This window comes from Hyperolius riggenbachi, chromosome 3 (genome assembly GCF_040937935.1).
Source record: "Hyperolius riggenbachi isolate aHypRig1 chromosome 3, aHypRig1.pri, whole genome shotgun sequence".
NCBI lineage: Eukaryota > Metazoa > Chordata > Amphibia > Anura > Hyperoliidae > Hyperolius > Hyperolius riggenbachi.
Genome location: NC_090648.1, coordinates 284995325 through 285017698, shown reverse-complemented (window position 1 = coordinate 285017698; position 22374 = coordinate 284995325). Strand labels below are relative to the sequence as shown.

The window sequence follows — 22374 nt, the reverse complement described above, 5'->3', positions numbered from 1 at the left end:
GTAGTGTCATACCGGTGCTTGAGCAGTTGAGACATTTTGAAGTACCTCTGCTGTTTTGAGGGTGGGTTGCAGCTGTTGTTGGGAGCAGGGACACAAAACCAACCAGAGTAAAAACATTTGGGGGGGGGGGGGGGGGAGAGAGAGAGCAGGGGCATGCAGATATATACATATTGGGGGGAAGGGAGGGAGAAGCGGCACCATGCAGTTATACATGGGGGGTGGGGGGATTAGGGGCATGTAGATATACAATGGGCAACTGTTTAATCACTCTTTCAGAGGCATAAAGCACATTTTGATGAGCTGTGAGGATATAGAGAAATTTGAATGAGGCCTGGGACCCACTAGCAGAGCTTTTCTCAGTGCTTGTGATTTGAAAAGCTCTTCCAAATGCAATGCTATGTGTGTGACCCCACTTAAGGGGTGTGATTTTCAAAAATTCCCCCATAGCATTACATTAGCAAGAACTTAAAAAAATTCCAAGCACTTAGAAAAGCGCAGCTAGTGGGTTCCAGGCCTAAGTCTATATATTTTTAGTACTCCCATGGGTGCGGGAGGAGCAATCTGGATGACTCTGTAAAGAGGATGGGTCAGTAGTTGGGTGCTTTTGAGGTGGTGCTGCTCAATGTAGTCCACTGGGCAGTGGTGGGATAATTCTGCAGGAGCAGAGAAAGCAAAGCACACTTCCTTTTTTCTCCTGTTCCTACAGAATTATATATTCAGTAGGCACAGAATGATTTTATAATTCAACCATCATAAGCAAGAGATATAAACTCCTTCCTGCATTCAAATTATGGGGCAGCACAGCTGCCTTACAGTGCTAGAGTACAGGTTCAGTTACCTGGCTAGATGCCAGTTGGGTGTATGGAGTCTGCATATTCTTCGGTTTGTGTTTGTTTCCTCCTGGTGCACTACAATTGTCTGTCACATCCCAGAAACGTATTGGTAGATATACTGTCTTCACCTTAGGAAATTGAGTCTAGTGCATGCGAGGGGTAGACTAACCAGGGTAGATTGATTATGCTCTAGGTGGCTGCTGCTTTTATTAGCTGCTTATGTGCTTTAACCACTTAAGTGGTTTGAGATGGTATATCTACGTCCTGCGGGACTTCAGTTTCTGCCCAGGGACGTAGGTATCCATCTATTGTGGCGGATAGCTGCTGTGCACACACTCTTCGCCACCCATTAGAGGAGATGAATGGGAACACAGTTCCTATTCATTAACCACTTGAGGACCCACCCTTTACCCCCCCCTTAAGGACCAGCGCTGTTTTAGCTGATCTGTGCTGGGTGCACCCCCAGCACAGATCAGGGTGCAGGCAGAGCAACCAGATCGTCCCCCTTTTTTCCCCACTAGGGGGATGATGTGCTGGGGGGGTCTGATCGCTCCTGCCTGCCTGGGTGTTGCGGGGGGGGGGGCACCTCAACACCCCCCTCCGCGGCGAAATTCCCCCCCCCCCCCTCCCTCTCTTCCCCGGAGATCCGAGGCTGCACAGGAACGGATCTGTCCTGTGCAGCCTCTAACCGGCTCCTGCCTGTCATGTGACAGCGATCCCCGGCCGCTGATTGGCCGGGATCTGGTACAACGCTGCTACTGTTAGCAGCGTTGTACGAATGTAAACAAAGCGGATTATTTCCGCTTGTGTTTACATTTAGCCTGCGAGCCACGATCGGCGGCCCGCAGGCTATTCACGGAGCCCCCCGCCGTGAATTGACAGGAAGCAGCCGCTCGCGCGAGCGGCTGCTTCCTGGTTAATTAGCCTGCAGCCGGCGATGCAGAACTGCGTCGCTGGTCCTGCAGCTGCCACTTTGCCGACGCGCGGTATGAGTGCGTGGTCGGCAAGTGGTTAAAAGGGAACTTCCGCCTGAACAAACATACTGTCATTAAGTTACATTAGTTATGTTAATTAAAATAGGTAATATAATCTCTTACCCACCCTGGTTTAAAAGAACAGACAACTAATTTCATGGGGGCAGCCATCTTTTTGGTTTAAAGGAGGTGACAGGGAGCATGACACACGGTTCCAACTGTCCTGTGTCCTGATCAACCCTCCCAGCTGCGCTTGCTAGGCTTCAAATATCAAATCCAAAATGTAAAAAAAAAAAATTGCACCAAACCAGCAGAACGAGAACATCATCATCAGAAATGCCATCATGCTTTGCACGGCATCAGGGGGAAAATGCCCAGGCAGTTTTCTTCTGTGCAGCTAAAAGAGGCTTGAGTAACAAAAAAAAACAGTTCTGATGCTGTGAAACTGTTTAAAGAGACTCCGTAACAAAAATTGCATCCTGTTTTTTATCATCCTACAAGTTCCAAAAGCTATTCTGTGTTCTGGCTTACTGCAGCACTTTCTGCTATCACAGTCTCTGTAATAAATCAATGTACAGTGGAGGAAATAATTATTTGACCCCTCACTGATTTTGTAAGTTTTTCCAATGACAAAAAAATGAAAAGTCTCAGAACAGTATCATTTCAATGGTAGGTTTATTTTAACAGTGGCAGATAGCACATCAAAAGGAAAATCGAAAAAATAACCTTAAATAAAAGATAGCAACTGATTGGCATTTCATTGAGTGAAATAAGTTTTTGAACCCTCTAACAATAAAAGACTTAATACTTAGTGGAAAAACCCTTGTTTGCAAGCACAGAGGTCAAACGTTTCTTGTAATTGATGACCAAGTTTGCACACATTTTAGGAGGAATGTTGGTCCACTCCTCTTTGCAGATCATCTCTAAATCCCTAAGGTTTCGAGGCTGTCTCTGCAACTCTGAGCTTGAGCTCCCTCCATAGGTTTTCTATTGGATTAAGGTCCGGAGACTGACTAGGCCACTCCATGACCTTAATGTGCTTCTTCTTGAGCCACTCCTTTGTTGCCTTTGCTGTATGTTTTGGGTCATTGTCGTGCTGGAACACCCATCCACGACCCATTTTCAGTTTCCTGGCAGAGGGAAGGAGGTTGTCGTTCAGGATTTCACGATACATGGCTCCGTCCATTTTCCCGTTAATGCGATTAAGTTGTCCTGTGCCCTTAGCAGAAAAACACCCCCAAAGCAAAATGTTTCCACCCCCATGCTTGATGGTGGGGACGGTGTTTTGGGGGTCATAGGCAGCATTTTTCTTCCTCCAAACACAGAGTTGAGTTAATGCTAAAGAGCTCTATTTTGGTCTCATCAGACCACAGCACCTTCTCCCAGTCACTCACAGAATCATTCAGGTGTTCATTGGCAAACTTCAGACGGGCCTGCACATGTGCCTTCTTGAGCAGGGGGACCTTGCGAGCCCTGCAGGATTTTAATCCATTGCGGTGTAATGTGTTTCCAATGGTTTTCTTGGTGACTGTGGTCCCTGCTAATTTGAGGTCATTCACTAACTCCTCCCGTGTAGTTCTAGGATGCTTTTTCACCTTTCTCAGAACCATTGACACCCCACGAGGTGAGATCTTGCGTGGAGCCCCAGAGCGAGGTCGATTGATGGTCATTTTGTGCTCCTTCCATTTTCGAAAAATCGCACCAACAGTTGTCACCTTCTCTCCCAGCTTCTTGCTAATGGTTTTGTAGCCCATTCCAGCCTTGTGCAGGTCTACAATTTTGTCTCTGACATCCTTGGGACAGCTCTTTGGTCTTTCCCATGTTAGGGAGTTTGGAGTCTGCTTGATTGATTCTGTGGACAGGTGTCCTTAATGAGGGTGACTAATTGAGTAGAAGTGTCTAACCACTCTGTGGGAGCCAGAACTCTTAATGGTTGGTAGGGGTTCAAAAACTTATTTCACTCAATGAAATGCAAATCAGTTGCTATCTTAAGGCTCATACACACATCAGACCATGGTCTTTGGAAAATGAAAGATCACAGACCAGTTTTACCCCCTTCCATGTAGTATGAGAGCCATACTCTACACAGTCTATTCTATGGAGCTGAACTCCCCATCAGAAAAAAAACTTTGCAAGATGCTGCACACACAGATGCTGTACAGACACAAAAGATCAGTAGCTGCAAAAGATCTGTTCCTGCCAAAAATCCAACCCTGCAAATTGCAATGATAGTCTTTGAGATCTGCAGATCATCATGCACACATGATTTAACTGACAGATCTGCAGATCTGAAAATCCAACCTGGTGGATCTGATCTGCAGATGAATGTCAGTTAAATCATGTGTGTATGATGATCTGCAGATCTCATAGACTATCATTGCAATTTGCAGGGTTGGATTTTTGGCAGGAACAGATCTTTTGCAGCTACAGATCTTTTGTGTCTGTACAGCATCTGTGTGTGCAGCATCTTGCAAAGTTTTTTTTTCTGATGGGGAGTTCAGCTCCATAGAATAGACTGTGTAGAGTATGGCTCTCATACTACATGGAAGGGGGTAAAACAGATCTGTGATCTTTCATTTTCAAAAGACTATGGTCTGATGTGTGTATGAGCCTCTAGCCTTTTCAGTGCTGCTGAGTAGATTTAGTCTGGAGGTTCACTTTATTCTAAGTCCCTGTGTCAGATGCCGTGATCACCTGTAACTTTTGAAGTAACACATCTGCACATTACTTCCTGTTAGCGTACTTATAGTACACTAATCGGAAATAATGTGCAAGGATATCTTGTGGCCAAATAGTAAAATTATACCTACATTTATTAATAAAGACCAATGTATTAATTTAAAATTACCTTACCTCCCACCCTCTCCCATAATTACATGCATATAAAAAAAAAGACAAAACAATACATAAATAGTATCCACAGTAGAAAAATTTCCAGGAGCAACTCACTATTGCATTAAAAGTCAAAACTTTTAATTCAATTCCTCATAAAAATTAGCAGGTAGTAAGATACAATTCTTATCAAATTCCAATGGCAGCAAAGCAGCAATGGGGTGCAGAGTTGTTCAAGAGGTGCAGAGGATGTAGTGGTTGACGATCGTTTCACCCCTCGATTGGGGCTTTAAGACCAAATATCCCCTTACACTGCCATCTCATCCAATATATACCACTTCCCATCAACCCGATCCCAGCCAATCACACTCAATAATGCCGCTCACCTGTGTGTGTACCCGGAAATGAATGCATTTTGCGTTCCAGAAAGAGAGGAGGAAGTCAGAGGATACGACAGCGCGAAAATGAACTATCACACAGGTGAGAGGCATTACTGAGTGACAGTGTGATTGGCTGGGATCAGTTTGAGGGGAGGGGGAAGTGGTATATATTGGATGAGATGGCAGTGTAAGGGGATACTTGGTCTTGAGAAAGCCCCAATCAAGGGGTGAAACGATAGTCAACCACTACATCCTCCGCACCTCTTGTACAATTCTGCACCCTATTGCTGCTTTGCTGCCATTGTAATTTGATAAGTATTGTCTTACTACCTGCTAATTTTTATGAGTAATTGAATTAAAAGTTTGGAATTTTAATGCTATAGCGAGTTGCTCCTGGAAATCTTTTTCTACTGTGGATACTGTATATGGACATTTGCTAATCCGGATGTTGCACTGCTTTTCAAGTAGTATCGCAGGATGCTGGTGTGCACTGTTCTGTTCTCTGTTGATTCAATACATAAATGGTTACCTTCAGGTCTGAACTTTAATACTGTATGTATGTCAAGGGTATATTAATGCCATTTATGAAATTATGGGCCTGTAATTAGAGATAGATGCAAAATTGAAAAACTGCACCTTTATTTCCAAATAATATATTGGTGCCATACATTGTACTAGGGAAATATTTTAAACGTTTTAATAACTGACACAAATGGGCTAATTAAAAGTGGTTTTTAATTACAATAGCATGTAATATTTTAAAAAATAATGGAGGAAAACAGATTTTTTTTCCCCGTTTAAAATTCATTTAGAATAAAAATTCTTAGCAAAATGAACCACCCCAAAAAAAAAGCCTAATTGGCAAAAAATAAAAGATATAAATCGTTTCATTTTGATAAGTAGTAAAGTTATTGGCAAATGAATGTAAGGAGTGCTGAAAGGTGAAAATTGCTCTGGTACAGAAGGGGAAAAAAAAACCCTTAGGGCTCTTTTCCATTAAGGCGTTTGAGATGGCTGAATTGCAAAAATGCAAACTGCTAGTGATTTTCCAAATCGCTACAGTTTGCTTTTAACATAGGAATCGCGGTAGGTCATTTCCACTACCGCGATTCATTTTTAGCCTGATCGCGATTGCCGCGATTTTGCTATGCAGTGCACGCGTGAACGCTAGCGATTGCTAGTGGAAAAGAGCCCTTAGTGGGGAAGTGGTTAAGCCCTATTGGAAAATAGTGCTTTACAAATGTTAGATTATTTATTATACCAATAAAAAGAGGCAAAGTGATCTGTATAAACTGTTTATTGGGTATTCCTGTACAATTTACAGAAAAGTACTGGAAGTCATTGAGTAAACTGTTCAGCATTAGGCTAGAAATTCTGCAAGCCTATAGAAAATAGTTTGTCCATTACAAATAATAATTTCCACAGCCGTGTATCATTATCGCAGTGCTGTTTGTAACTGTCACCATGGCTGTGATATTAAAACTATATATAGTTTCCATAAAAAGAGGCAGTCTATGCTAGGGATAGACAGCAAGAGGCGATTGTACCGAAAGTATACATTGCATTCTCTGTACCAAATATCCAAAAAGGACAATGTACCATTTCCATAGCAGCGTATTAATAGCAACTTTTTAAAAATAAAAATATATAGTAAAATTTCTTGGCACTAACACTTTAGGTAAATACTGATGAGAAACTAAAAATGCACATAAATATTTGAATAGACATGACATATGACAAAAGACCAGTTTAAACCAAACACCACACAGTACATTGAAGGGTGAATCTGCCTTAAAGTGGTATTTCAGTTATAGAAGTCTGCTGAGCTGATGGTTTTATATATATTTGACTACTACTCCGTTCTTGGTTCACCTCTACCTTGTGGTCCCCCATCAATAAGTCTCATTCTCAGTGGACTCCCTGAGAGTGTTAAAAACATAACAATCTACCAAAAGGTGAATATTGGTTTTAATAGGTCATTCATTAAAGCAAATCTAAGAACTTTCACATAACAGCCTAAAATAACTAATTACAGTCCAGATCTTCCAATCCTATACCTCCTCCTCCCCGACTCAGAGCACCTGCTGATTTTTGGAATATCCACTCCAGTATGATACCTCAGTGGTCAGTACAAGGTAGTAGTTGGGCATGCAGGCTTAATGTACATACACATTAGATAAAAACCGTTCGATAACAGCCAATTTGGCAAACTATCATTGTCAGACAAAAGTAATAACTTTGGCCAGTGATTGTTTACATATCTAGTGTGCATGCAGCATCCGCTCAAGCTCACTTATGTTGGATCCTTCAAGGGAATCTTCTCCCAGACCCCTGGGCTCCTATTGTGCCCACGACAGCCTCCTGATCCCCTCCTGGCAGTGGCGACCCCTGCAAAGCTGAGCTGTGAGCAGTCTGCGCAAGCGCAGTAGCGATTTACCTATGTGCAGAACGCTCCTGGCATTGGGAGCGTGACTAGGGTGCGTGCGGCTCAGGGCCGCGTGTTCACAGTAGCCGCTGACTGGTGGCAACAGCCCAGCTTTGTGGGGGTCACTGCGACCTTGTGGGCACAGTAGGAGTCCAGGTGGCTGGAAGAAGCCCCATATAAGGTTTTTTTTTAAATTTGGCTTAAGATTCCCTTTAATGTTGCCTGAGCTGCTTCGATGACATTTTTTTGCTTCCCCCCCCCCATGGGAAACTGCTCACGTACATATGTAATCGCCACGGTGAGACTTGGGCACAGGATTCAGCCAGTATGGCTTATCCTGCTGCTGCACAAGTTCCCGGCGATGTTAATTACTATTCCCCCTCTAGATCCACGTGGATAGTTGGGAAGGATATAATTCTGGAGGCCGAATTATGGTGTTATAAAATGTAACTTCTGCTCAGTCTTCTGACGATGCCGAAGTTACTTGGCGTGCGCCCAAATCTCCTGCGCTGTGATTACAGCACTCAAGCTGCTCTGTCATGCACAGATTGTCATACCCCACCGCTTTCAGATGGCGGTGATTGAAATCTACACCGTTTGGATGATGTTATTCCTGCCAGGGCGTAGATTTAACTCACTGCTGCTCCATGACCCTGTAATCAATGTGAGACTGGCTCACAGTGATCACAGGGTCAAAAGCCAATGAAATCAGGTTCTGACCGGCTCACCGAGCTCTGCTGTCATAGAGATGGCAGAATGGGTGAGCTGAGGCGACAGGTGTGCGGCATGAACAGCAGCTGCGGCGATTAGTTTGTATGTGCCGGTTTCTGCTGCCAGTGGGCTTAAGTCCCTTAAGGAGAAAGAGACCGCTGGTACTGAAGGGGTTAAGATTAGAATTTTACTTTGTAGTGGGTATCAGATTGTGTGTACTTCTATACTTGCTTTTTTTTTTTTTTGTAACACAACAAGGTTATTTGTATGGAAATTATCACTGTGGTGCTTCTACTTGTATAAAAGGTGTAATTCAAGAATTAGACAAGAGGTGATTTTTTTTTTCTACTCTTCGACCTCTAAAAGCAGCATTTATCCTTATAATTGTTCTGCTACATCCATTTAGCACATTTTCCCACTGAACAGTGCAGGTAGTCACATCATCTACATAAGTAAGAGCAATGATGGATGGAAAGTGTTGGACATATGTCATGGTCTTGTGTGCCAGGTTTGCATTGTCGAACAATAAAAACATATACAGCTATTTACTTTTTCCCTATTTCCTAAAAAAAAAACTTAAAAGTATGGTGTATTGATGGCAATACAGTGGTTTGGGAACAGTATGTTATATAGAGTAACATAATAGATCCTTCCCTACAGTATCAAACATTATTTTATCTATACAGATAATATGTAAGCATATGCATTCCGCAAAAAAAAGTTTTTTTTTCTGTAATAGAGGATTTTATGAATAGAAAAATGTTTTCCTATGTAGATACAGGGCTGATATAAAGGTTCATGCAGACTGCAGGTTTGAAAACAGCTAATTAAGTTTTAGTGTGCTGATACATACATTTAACAGGGTTACAATATAGGAATTATTTCAGTGTAGAGATATATCTGTCCATTATTTATATACCTACTGCAACTTGTATGGACCCATATTTATGGACCCTCAAAGAATTCACAGAAATATACTTTATGTATACATGTACTGAGGCGTACCAAAAAGACCTGCACACCAGATCCACGTACCACATTATGTAACAGTATTTTGTATTTTTACATTATATACACACACATTTGGTAGTGTTAACTGAAATATTGGAGGGAGTACCATAAAAACACAATAAATACATAAATACAAAATGAATCACTAACTTTAACCATTCATAAAGTAATCTTATGTATTACTTAAAGAGAACCAGAGACGAAGCACCCTCATGTATTTTATTACATTTATCAGTGGGAACATGACAGTAAACACCCATCATGCTTTTAGTTTTATTCTTCTTAGTCTAATCTATCTGTTATCAGCTGTGATAAGAATCCATCGACTGATTCAGTCTAGGTTTGACCTGGAATCATTATAGCTGAGTCACTCTTCTGTGGAGTCTTTTCAAGCCCAAGCCTGCCCCCTCCTGGTTTAGATTTCCTACTCAGAGCTGTTGACATGGGAGGGGCTGCTGCTGCCGAGAAAGAAGCTCTGAAACAGACAAGTGTATCTGTGTGCAGTGTGCAGCCAGTCATTATCTACTGTATGCAGTTTCATTTCTATGAGAGACACTTCCTACAGGCAGCCACACAGCATACCAGAATAATAAAGTTGAATGCACACAGATGAAAAGGCAGCAGCAGCCCTGCTTGTCTATAGCCTCATCGAGGCTAGACAGCACATCCAGAACAGCTTATAACCTGGAGGATGAAGGGATATGAGCCGGCGGCCATATTGGATATTTCCTGGAGCAATAATGGATAAAAAAAACACTCAAAAAGGCACACCAGAGTGGCGAAATTATCAGGTAGAGCATTTATTCTTTACAAGCTATCGACCGATACGTTTATTTTGTGTGAATCGTTCATCTCTGGTTCCCTTTAAAGGAAACCAGAGATGTTTTAGAACAAAGGTTTTATACATACCTGGGCCTTCCTCCAGCCCCATGCGCACAGATCGCTCCCATGCCGCTGTCCTCAGTTTTCTGTATCACCAGTCCCGGGTCCAGTAACTTTGGCCAGTCGCTGCAGCCGCCGGAGAGATACGTAGAGGGCGTGCTTCTCTTGTGCAGACTGTTACGGGACCCAGTACTGGCGAAGACTGAGGACGGCGGTGTGGGAGCAATCCGTGCGCATGGGGCTGGAGAAAGCTTCTGGTATGTATAAAACCTTTATTTTAAAACATCTCTGGTACACTTTACGGCGGAGCCTGAGATGAACAACACCTCAGGATTTATACTTGCCTGGGGCTTCCTCCAGTCCCTTGTAGTCTGTCTGGTCCCTTTGATTCTATCCTGTCCCCCATACTTACCACCTGATTGTTGGGAGTATTCTGCCAAAGCACAGAAACTCCTGGCTACAGGAGTGCAATCGTGGGTGGGCATGGCCAGGACAGTGCATGCTAGTTGGGTGATTTTATCAGACTAGACTGCGGTTAGAATCAGAGGGACCAGACAGACTAGAGGGGCTGGAGAAAGCCACAGGCAAGTATAAATCCTGAGGTGTTCTTAATCTCAGGTTCTCCAAGTTAGAGGTTTCTTTTATAGGAAGTGCAATGTGCAACATATCTTTGCAAAACAAATAACTGGCTATGACAGCATGAAGGAGTTTCACATTAGGAGTTAGGTAACCTTTTACTGTAAACATTTTCAAGTTTAAGACGTTATACTAGTGTTTATATCTTGTAATTCTTCTTTAAGACCTCCAGGTATTGCTGTCTTGCTTGGGATACAAGATCTTGATCACCGCTCAGGTTTCTCATAGAGCCAGCTATTGAACCCACTGGTGAGACTCTGGTACATCCTGTATCCAGCTCAGCATTGGCTAAAATGTAACAATGAAATCATTAATTAAAGACAAAGTAATGTATGACATCTCAGCAAAATATTACTTGTGGTTACAATGGACTAAAAACTAACTTGGATTTAATAATGGCTTAGCTTCCCAATTGTATTGCTGTATTTTAAGTCTTAATGTACTCAGTAGGATCAAGGAGAACAGCAAGATTATATTTGCAGGGTAAAAAGTAATCAGCCCAGCTCTACTGTATGCACTATTACAATTGTATTGTGCCTGTGAACAGAAAGGTACTCCACAACCATAGAGCTGGGTGCCTCCATTCCTTGTGGTGATGACAGCCAAAGACCCTGAAACTGATTGTGCTTACCATTACATCCTACATAATAATTTGTAAGTGTCTCTGTGTCCCATGTCCCCGTGTGGGGGCGGGGGGATCCTGCACCCGTTTTTTTAATGGGCGGGCCTTTTTACTAGTAACTGATAATACTGTAGTAGCATAACTGTCATTATAGTTTCACAACTGCAGCTTTGTAATGAGCCCCTTTCCCAAGTCTTCTACGATACTGCAGATACAGTTAGTTACATGAATATTTGGACAGAGACAACTTTCTAATTTTGGTTCTGTACATCATCACAATTAATTTTAAATGAAACAACTTTTCAGCTTTAATTCAGTGAAATGTGAGGTAACTAAATCATTTTTTAACAATCCCTTTATTTCAGGAGCCTCAAAAGTAATTGAGCAAATTGACTCAAAGACTATTTCATGGGCAACTGTAGGCATGTCCATCACTATAATTTAAGCAGATACAAGGCCTGGAGTTGATTTCAGGTGTGGTGCTTGCATGTAGAAGATTTTGCTGTGAAGAGACAATGGCCCATATGCAATTCACTTTTTCACCTGAGTTTTCTCCTAGGTGATATTTTTTTAACCTCTTGACGACCAGCTAACGCCGATTGGCGTAAACTGGTCGTCTGCGGGTTTCCATGGAAACGGCCGCTCGTTCGAGCGGCCTTTCCATGTCCGTTCACGGAGGCTTTCTCCGAGAACAGCCGGAGAGCCGCCGATCGCGGCGAAATGTAAACACGTGGGGAAGAAATCCCCGCTGTTTACATCATACGGCCGTAAGGCAGATTGGCGATCCCCGGCCTCTGATTGGCCGGGGATCGCCGTCATTTGATAGGCTGAAGCCTATCCTACAATGCGCAGGACGGAAATCCGTCCTGCGCAGCTCAGGGAGGGAGGGAGAGGGAGGGAAGTCTGATCGCCCTGGCTAAAACCTGATCTGTGCTGCGGGCTGTAGAGCCTACGCAGCACAGATCATTCAGAAATCCACTGGTCGGCAAGTGGTTAAATTGTCAATAAAAAGCATGCTAAGCCACCAGCAAGCAAGAAAATACTCAAAATAATTTTGATAGTACTTTTGTACTTACTTCTCAGTACTTTTTAAGTTGAAAAGTGCTGGAAAGTTATTTTAAAAAGAAGATGAAAAATTATCACCTAGGAGAAAACGCAGGAGAAAAGTGGAATTGCATATGGGCCAATATGCGGTCAAAGGAGCTCTCTATGCAGGTGAAAGATGCCATCCTTAAAGGGGAATGTCAGCCTAAACAAACATACTGTTATTAAGTTACACTCGTTATGTTAATTAAAATAAATAGGTAATATAAACTCTTACCCAACCTGTTTTAAAACAAAAGGCAAATGTTTGTGATTTCATGGGGGCAGCCATCTTTTTGGTTGAAAGGAGGTGACAGGGAGCATTAGGGCACAGTTCCAACTGTCCTGTGTCCTGATCACTTCTCCTTACTGCGCACATAGGCCTCAAATCTCAAATTCAAAATTTGAAAAAACAAAATTTGCGCCAAAACAGCAAGAGAACAACATCAGAAATCCCACCATGCTTTGCACAGCATCAGGGGAAAAATGCCTATAGAGTTTTCTTCTTTTTAGCTAAAAATGAAAGTTCTGATGCTGTGAAACTGTTAAAGAAACACAAAGTCTTTTCAGTGCTGCTGAGTAGATTTTTAGACTGGAGGTTCACTTTAAATTGCGAAAACACAAAACAAAATCCCAAAAATTGCTACAATATTACAAGTGGCAAAAATCTACATTTTGGTACATCCACAAAAGAAAGCAACCACTGGTAAACTCAGCAAGGCAAAAACACCTGGATGTCAATGGAAGACACCAGTGGTAGATGATCGTAGAATCATTTCCATGGTGAAGAGAAACCCCATTCACAACAGCAAACCAAGTGAACAGCACTCTCCAGGGGATAGGCGTATTGTTATCCAAGTCTATCATAAGGAGAAGACTGCATGAACGTAAATAGAGAGGGTGCACTGCAACGTTCAAGCCACTCATAAGCCCCAAGAATAGTAAGGTTAGATTGGACTTTGCTAAAGAACGTCTAAAAAATGGGAAAACCATTCTTTGAACAAATAAAACCAAAATCAACCTCTACCAGAATGATTGCAAGAAAAAAGGAAAGTATGCAGAAGGCGTGGAACAGCTCATTATTCAAAGCATACCACATCATCTTTAAAATATGGTGGAGGCAGTGTGATGGATTGTGCGTGCATGGCTGCCAGTGGCACTGAGACACTAGTGAATGAATTCTGTGGTGTTCAGAGACATACTGACTGCTCATATCCAACTAGGTGCAGTCACATTGATTGGGCGACGTTTCATGATATAGATGGACAATGACCCAAAACATACAGCCTAAGCAACCCAGGAGTTTATTAAAGCAAAGAAGTGGAAAATTATTGAATGGCCAAGTCAGTCACCTGATCTTAACTCAATTGAGCATGCATTTCACTTTCTGAAGACTAAACTTCAGACAGAAAGGCCCACAAACAATCAGCAACTGAAAGCCGGCTGCAGTAAAGGCCTGGCAGAGCATTACAAATTTGGAAACCCAGCATCTGGTGTGGTCTGAGTTCAAGAATTCAGGCTGTCATTGCCAGCAAAGTGTTTTTCAACCAAGTATTAGAAATATACATTTTTTGAAATAAAGGGATTGTGTTAAAAATGCTTTAGTTGCCTCCTCACATTTTTATGCAATCGTTTTATTCCCCCCACTGAATTATAGCTGAAAGTCTGCACTTCAATTGCATCTGGGTTGTTTCATTTATAATTAATTGTGGTGATGTACAGAACCAAAATTAGAAAAAAGTCTATGTCCAAATATGTATGGACCTAGCTGTATCTGCAGTATCGCATAAGACTTGGGAAAGGGGCTCATTACAAAGCTAAAGTTGTGATACAGTGAAAATAAGAAACAGATCAATTCAACAGCAGTTAGAGATCCAAAACCTGCTAGAGTTATAACACCCAGTGACATAATCTCTCAATTGCACAAAATTCAGCGGCAATATATATATTACATTTACCTTCATGTAAGTCCCAGGTGTGAAACAGGAATATCTGACACCATAACCTTAGTGTATCCTTTAGCACAGGGATTAATTAGGTGGCAAATGGCAGACTACAGGGCCATGCTCTTGGGGCCATACCATGATACAGCAGTCAAGTACAATGCATATAAAAGAAAAATGTTTCTTCATTTGTAACCAGCTGAAGTCTTCCTTTCACATTTCATCTTGCTCATGCAACAAGGATGGGTTAGTAAGATGTACTTCTTTTCCGTCTAATGGTCTTGGACGTTTCCTAATAATCTAACCAGCCCTACCCATGAGAGAAATGTTAGCATATTACAACCTCTAGCAGCTGATCGAGATAAGCTGTGTTATCTGTTCAGTTACTAGCTCCTACTTCCTCTTTGCCTTCACAAAGAGGACGTGGCTCATTTGCATGGAAATTTGAAGTAACCAGGAATATGGGTACTCCAAGTGACTAGAGATGACCAGTTGTCCTCAAAGTATTTCTCCTGCAAGGAGGAATCAAGTATCTGGTGACAAATAAGTACTCCTCACCTCTATTGCTGTGACCAGCCAATCAGGGCAGTTCAAATCAATCACCGAATGATCTGATCGCATGGTTATCCTTGATGTTCTCTTTAGAACTTCTAAAAGTAGACTTGATCATATGTATCAGTAACCAATGCTAAAATATCATATTGTCACTAGGTTAGGCTCTTAACAGACAGACATTCAGGAACAGGCAGCTGCTCAGTGACTCTATTCATTACAATTAACCACTGAGCTTTAAAAAAAAACTCCATGCAGAGAGATTTGGCCTGAAGTTCACCACTAGAACATTCACATTACCTGTTTCTAAATTAAAGTCTAGCAGCATATTGGCCTCGATTCATAAACTATTACCGCATGCGTTATCGCCAAAGCGGTAAACTGCCGCATGGTATGTTGTCGATGGTGGATTCATAAAATTTTACGCCTACTTTTACGCATGTTTTACTGCATGCGGTTATAGTGCGGTAATGAAAACGTTGTTTGTGTCGGTAAACTAAATGAAGTGAATTTATGAAAAAAAAGGGGGAGTAAGGAAGTGATAAATAACGTGTTGTTATCGCCAACAAAGACCTGGCGAGTTTGTTCTACTCAGTAACATTTTAGGTGACAAATGGAGCCCTTTCAACTTAATGCTATGGAATTTTTAAGGATACAGAGGAGGAAGGGTGGTTGTAATACCCAGGTTTTTAGAAATCACACAGAGTCAGATAATTTATAAGAATAATTAATATACATATATCTATATCTATATTTATCTATCTATCTATCTACACACACACACACACACACATATATAAAAATATAATAATTTATAATAAATAGGTCATGTGTCTAAAACTGCCCACTTCTCCCCAGCATGCCATTAGGAAATCAGTGGCAAACTACCGCAGTCAGCAAATTATATCGACAGCTTTCCGCACCCCACACTCACAGACTGCTATCGCAATCACCTCGCACTTTTTATGAATTCACTGCAAAAACCCTAATTTACCGCTACCGGTAATTTCCCGCCCTTCTCTGAACTACCACACTCACTTTTATGAATCGAGGCCAATGTAGGGCATTTAAATGTGAGTGATCTAATGGTATAAATGAACTATGCATGCATATCTCCTTGCACAAAATTACTCTTTAAGAATGTTTTAAAAATAAAGATGTTAAAAACATTTTATATATAGTATCAGGAAGAACAGAATACAACATACCTTGGTCCAGTTCCTTGGTGATATTCTTTTCCAGCTCCAGCTGCATCTGAAACATAGATTTGCATGATCAGTTAGATTTAAAATCTAAAAAAACGCATACTGCATAGACAACTAAGTGATGTCCTTGCACAAAGATTATATTCTACATACTGCAAATTCAATGAATAAGGAAGCCTGTTTAATCAGACCACACCCTTTCTAAGACTTGGTCTTAAACGTGCAAAATACAAGTGCAAGTTCTGAACCAGTTTAGTGTCTCATTATTTGAGTTTCTGGGTTTTGTACAGGTGATGGTCCACAGAAAAGGATTGCACCAAAGACCAGATGCTATGTGTCCTGAGGGTGTTTCAGGGGTTACCCAGCTTCAGTGTTTATAATGAAATATCTTAACATTGTTTAAAACCCAGTTCTACCCCCTTCCCCAACAGTAAAATAAAATATTTTGTTGTAAGCGTTTTAAAAAGTGTTTAAAAAGCTGTTTAGAGTCACTTACACATTTCATGGTAGGCAGAGTGTCACCCATGTTGATACAATTTTTGTCCCTCTAAAAGGCAAGCTCCCAGGGACTGTCAGAAGAAGCCCATCTATGACATCTGTTCATCCTAATTAGGAGAAGGGGTGGCCACACCCCCTCCTCTCAGAGGGCAACCCTTTTCCCCCGGAGGAGAGGGGTTCTCATGTAACTGTGCTGCTCATCATGAAAATTTGTAGTACCTAACAACTTTTTAACAAAGGAAGGAAAATAGGACCCTCATTTGTCCTGTTTGTGTATTATGTTAAGCCAGCTATCATTTTATTTAACCTCCCTGGCATTCTATTTCCCCAGGATTTCTGTGCAAAAAGTGATTAATTTATTTTCATAACCTTTTTTTTCCCAAAATGTGTCAAACAAAGGTTTAGTATACAGTACAGGAGAGTATTAATGTGTATGCACGTCAATACTGTTCACAACATGCCTTGTGTTGATGTGTATAACCGTCAATACCGCTAGGGAGGTTAACTGTGTAATAATGTTACTTGCACAAAGAGACTGAATTGTAGAGCCTCTAATAAAACCCACAGACAGCGCTGCTTTTTATTTTCTAGCTCTTGTCCTTGCCTGACTGAAGCAGCACCTGAGGGAGAATAGCCACGTGATCGGGGACTCATTATTTTTGTGACTAACAACATGTTAACTTCTTATTTTGTATATTATTTCCCTCTAGGTGAGTAAAGTATTCACCCCCCTTGAAGTTTTTCACGTTTTGTCACATTACTGCCACAAACATGAATCAATTTTAGTGGAATTCCACATGAAAGTCCAACACAAAGTGGTGTACACATGAGAAGTGGAACGAAAATCATACATCATTCCAAACATTTAAAAAAATAAATAAATAAATAACTGCAAAGTGGGGTATGCGTAATTATTCGGCCCCCTGAGTCAATACTTTGTAGAACCCCCTTTTGCTGCAATTACAGCTGCCAGTCTTTTAGGGTATGTCTCTACCAGCTTTGCACATCTAGAGACTGAAATCCTTGCCCATTCTTCTTTGCAAAACAGCTCCAGCTCAGTCAGATTAGATGGACAGCGTTTGTGAACAGCAGTTTTCAGATCTTGCCACAGATTCTCGATTGGATTTAGATCTGGACTTTGACTGGGCCATTCTAACACATGGATATGTTTTGTTTTAAACCATTCCATTGTTGCCCTGGCTTTATGTTTAGGGTCATTGTTCTGCTGGAAGTTGAACTTCCTCCGCAGTCTCAAGTCTTTTGCAGACTCCAAGAGGTTTTCTTCCAAGATTGCCCTGTATTTGGCTCCATCCATCTTCCAATCAACTCTGACCAGCTTCCCTGTCCCTGCTGAAGAGAAGCACATTCAGAGCATGATGCTGCCACCAGTGATGTGTAGTGTTAGTTTTCCGCCACACATAGCATTTTGCATTTTGGCCAAAAAGTTCAATTTTGGTCTCATCTGACCAGAGCACCTTCTTCCACATGTTTGCTGTGTCCCCCACATGGCTTGTGGCAAACTGCAAACAGGACTTCTTATGCTTTTCTATTAACAATGGCTTTCTTCTAGACACTTTTCCATAAAGGCCAACTTTGTGCAGTGCACGACTAATAGTTGTCTTATGGACAGTTTCCCACACCTTAGTTGTAGATCTCTGCAGAACGTCCAGAGTCACCATGGGCCTCTTGACTGCATTTCTGATCAGCGCTCTCCTTGTTCAGCCTGTGTGTTTAGGTGGACGGCCTTATCTTGGTAGGTTTACAGTTGTGCCATATTCCTTCCATTTCTGAATGATCGCTTGAAAAGTGCTCCGTGGGATGTTCAAGGCTTTGGAAATATTTTTGTAGCCCAAGCCTGCTTCACATTTCTCAATAACTTTATCCCTGACCTGTCTGGTGTGTTCTTTGGACTTCATGGTGTTGCTCCCAATATTCTCTTAGACAACCTCTGAGGCCGTCAAAGAGCAGCTGTATTTGTACTGGCATTAGATTACACACAGGTGCACTCTATTTAGTCATTAGCACTCATCAGGCAATGTCTATGGGCAACTGACTGCACTTAGACCAAAGGGGGCTGAATAATTACGCATACCCCACTTTGCAGTTATTTTTTTTTTTTTAAATGTTTGGAATCATGTATGATTTTCGTTCCACTTCTCACGTGTACACCACTTTGTATTGGTCTTTCATGTAGAATGCCAATAAAATTGATTATTGTTTGTGGCAGTAATATGACAAGCAGAAATAGTTGAAAGTGGCAACAAACCTTTGTGAAATAGGCTCCCATTTCATTTGCTGTCAAACCACTCCCAACGGAGTTCAGAAAACTTCCGCCAAGCCCCAGACTCCTGCTTAGAGCTGGACTACTGCCAAGACCTCCGAGTGAACTTGCGTCCAAAAGAGGACTTCCTGGAAGACTTCCATGTAGAAAACTACTTGCAATAAGAGATTTGCTTCTTTGACGTTCATTGAGCAGCTTGGTATTGGCTTCTGCAAGTCTTTCATTTGCTCTGTGAACATACATTTCCAAAATCAACACAGGTTACTCATAAGACATCAATTATATCTAAACTTTTCTTTAAAGCAGAATCACAGGCTCATAGATGAAAAACTTTTTAGGCATGGCACAACAGTGAGAACAGCTGGGAACTGTAAAGAGTCTCGTCTACTAAGACATCCTGTACATTTATCGGAAATGCATAAACATTTAGGGCCCTTTCACACCAATTGCACTGCAATAAGATTGCAACATCACGAAGCAAAAATAAATAAAGTCACACCCTGCATTACAGATGCGGTGCACCATACAGTGGAAGCTAGATAAAAGTGGTTATGTAGGACTACCTAATTATTTCTCATGAACAGCAAAGTAAGCCACCCACATGGACACATACTTATTAGATGTGATCGGTACTGAAACATTTTTATGTGGCTTTTATTCTGGGCGCTGGTTTTCTCCCATATCCAAAAAACATACAGATAAATTAATTGGCTTCCCCCTAAAATTGGTCCTAGACTGCCATACACTAAAGTAGGAATTAGATTGTGAGCTCCTCTGAGGGACAGTTAGTGACAGGACTATATACTCTGTACAGCGCTTCAGAAGATTTCAACGCTATATAAATAATAATAATAATATCGTTTGGTAGTACTAGTGCCCAGTGTCCAGAGATGGACAGGGTCCACTCCAACTAGTATGCAAGCTTTTTAATCATGATGTTTTTTTTTTTAAACTACTGTAATGCATAGGAGAGCATTTGTAATAAAGCATTGCAGCTTTAAGATTATTTCTTCCCCTTGATGTACCCTAAAAATGATTTACCATAAGCAACAGAGTAGTCCAACTTCCCATGGAGATGCAGTCCTGTGAAGTTATGTATGCCTAATGTGCTGCTCCGTCTCCATGCCCCGTAAGCTGTATTGCATAATGCGAAGTAACAACATACAAAAAGCACAACGTTTCGGGCAGAGGCCCTTTCTCAAGTGCTCAAACGCCTGATACCAAACTATCAAACATATAGACTCACAAACACACCACACCCAACAATTGGGAGGCAGGCACATACTAACATCATAGGTTAACCCTTACAAGGGAAAAGAGCAGTAATACCTGCCCCCCAATTGTTGGGTGTGGTGTGTTTTGTGAGTTTATATGTTTGATAGTTTGGTATCAGGCGTCTGAGCACTTGAGAAAGGGCCTCTGCCCGAAACGTTGTGCTTTTTGTATGTTGTTACTCCGCATTATGGAATAAGCACAAATTTGGATATATATCCGTTCCTGGGGTCGAGTCCTGTATGGCACAATTGATTGTGTTGGACTGTTCTGGAGGAGTGATGGACCTTTTGCCTAAATAAAACTCCCCACATCATAGTACTACATATCCCTGGGGCTGGTGGACTATGTTTGTTTGCTGTAAGCTGTAAGCTGTATTGCCACAGCAACGCAATACTCACAGGTGTGAAGAGCAAACACTCATTTCTGCTCTGACCCTGTATCTCGCCGCAGATACACGCACATAGCAGCATGTTTGCTGTTACAACGGGGAGGGCAAAAACATCGTGACACACTGCTTCACAGGGTGGTGTCCCCTGAGCCCAGATGGATTGTTTTGGGCCCAACAACGTCAGTGTGTTTACAGGACTCTTTTTAAGAGTACAGCAGGGGGACAAAACAAAAAAAATAATATTTCACGCTACAGTATTTAGTTGCAGATGCCCCCGTTTAATACTAGAGATTGTGGAAAAAAATCTATCTTAGATAGTTGTCCTTTAACCTCCCTAGCGGTAACCCCGAGCTACACTCGTGGTAGCTCCCGGGAGGTTCATGCAGAGCATTGCACGCAGCGGGTGTTCACGCTCACCTCCTGCGTGATCCAGATGCTGGTGGCCATTCCTCTTCCTGTCCATAGAGGCTCTGCATCGTCATGACGACAGTCTGTAATCTAACTATACAGGTCCTTCTCAAAAAATTAGCATATTGTGATAAAGTTTATTATTTTCTGTAATGTACTGATAAACATTAGACTTTCATATATTTTAGATTCAAATACACACAACTGAAGTAGTTCAAGCCTTTTATTGTTTTAATATTGATGATTTTGGCATACAGCTCATGAAAACCCAAATTTCCTATCTCAAAAAATTAGCATATTTCATCCGACAAATAAAAGAAAAGTGTTTTTAAAACAAAAAAAGTTAACCTTCAAATAATTATGTTCAGTTATGCACTCAATACTTGGTCGGGAATCCTTTTGCAGAAATGACTGCTTCAATGCAGCGTGGCATGGAGGCAATCAGCCTGTGGAACTGCTCAGGTGTTATGGAGGCCCAGGATGCTTTGATAGCGGCCTTAAGCTCATCCAGAGTGTTGGGTCTTGCGTCTCAAGTTTCTCTTCACAATATCCCACAGATTCTCTATGGGGTTCAGGTCAGGAGAGTTGGCAGGCCAATTGAGCACAGTGATACCATGGTCAGTAAACCATTTACCAGTGGTTTTGGCACTGTGAGCAAGTGCCAGGTCATGCTGAAAAATGAAATCTTCATCTCCATAAAGCTTTTCAGCAGTGGAGATGAAGATTTCATTTTTCAGCATGACCTGGCACCTGCTCACAGTGCCAAAACCACTGGGAAATGGTTTACTGACCATGGTATTACTGTGCTCAATTGGCCTGCCAACTCTCCTGACCTGAACCCCATAGAGAATCTGTGGGATATTGTGAAGAGAAACTTGAGAGACGCAAGACCCAACACTCTGGATGAGCTTAAGGCCGCTGTCGAAGCATCCTGGGCCTCCATAACACCTGAGCAGTGCCACAGGCTGATTGCCTCCATGCCACGCCGCATTGAAGCAGTCATTTCTGCAAAAGGATTCCCGACCAAGTATTGAGTGCATAACTGAACATAATTATTTGAAGGTTGACTTTTTTTGTTTTAAAAACACTTTTCTTTTATTGGTCGGATGTAATATGCTAATTTTTTGAGATAGGAAATTTGGGTTTTCATGAGCTGTATGCCAAAATCATCAATATTAAAACAATAAAAGGATTTAACTACTTCAGTTGTGTGTATTTGAATCTAAAATATATGAAAGTCTAATGTTTATCAGTACATTACAGAAAATAATGAACTTTATCACAATATGCTAATTTTTTAAGAAGATCCTGTAGGGTTACAGCGCCACCCGGAGGACGGAGGGAAAACAAATGCTGGATCCCAGGAATGTGAGTAAGTGCAGGGGCTCCTCTAGGCTCTCTCGTGGTATGATGTTTTTCTTGCTTTTAGGGTCTA

At 41.7% G+C, this 22374-nt stretch overlaps 1 protein-coding gene across 7 annotated transcripts in view; it reads right to left on the bottom strand.

The window, feature by feature from the left end:
* Nucleotides 1-6301: 6301 nt before the first annotated feature.
* The window catches only part of ANKRD26 (ankyrin repeat domain containing 26), a 125398-nt gene continuing 109325 nt past the window's right edge, over nt 6302-22374 (bottom strand). For all 7 annotated transcript variants that reach the window (XM_068276422.1, XM_068276417.1, XM_068276418.1 and 4 more), the window contains 3 exons: nt 18854-19097; nt 16093-16138; nt 6302-10972 (listed from right to left, as the gene is read on the bottom strand). In XM_068276422.1, the coding sequence (XP_068132523.1) occupies nt 10824-10972; nt 16093-16138; nt 18854-19097 (439 nt within the window). In that variant the 3' untranslated portion in view covers nt 6302-10823. The remainder of the gene's footprint in view (nt 10973-16092; nt 16139-18853; nt 19098-22374) is intronic.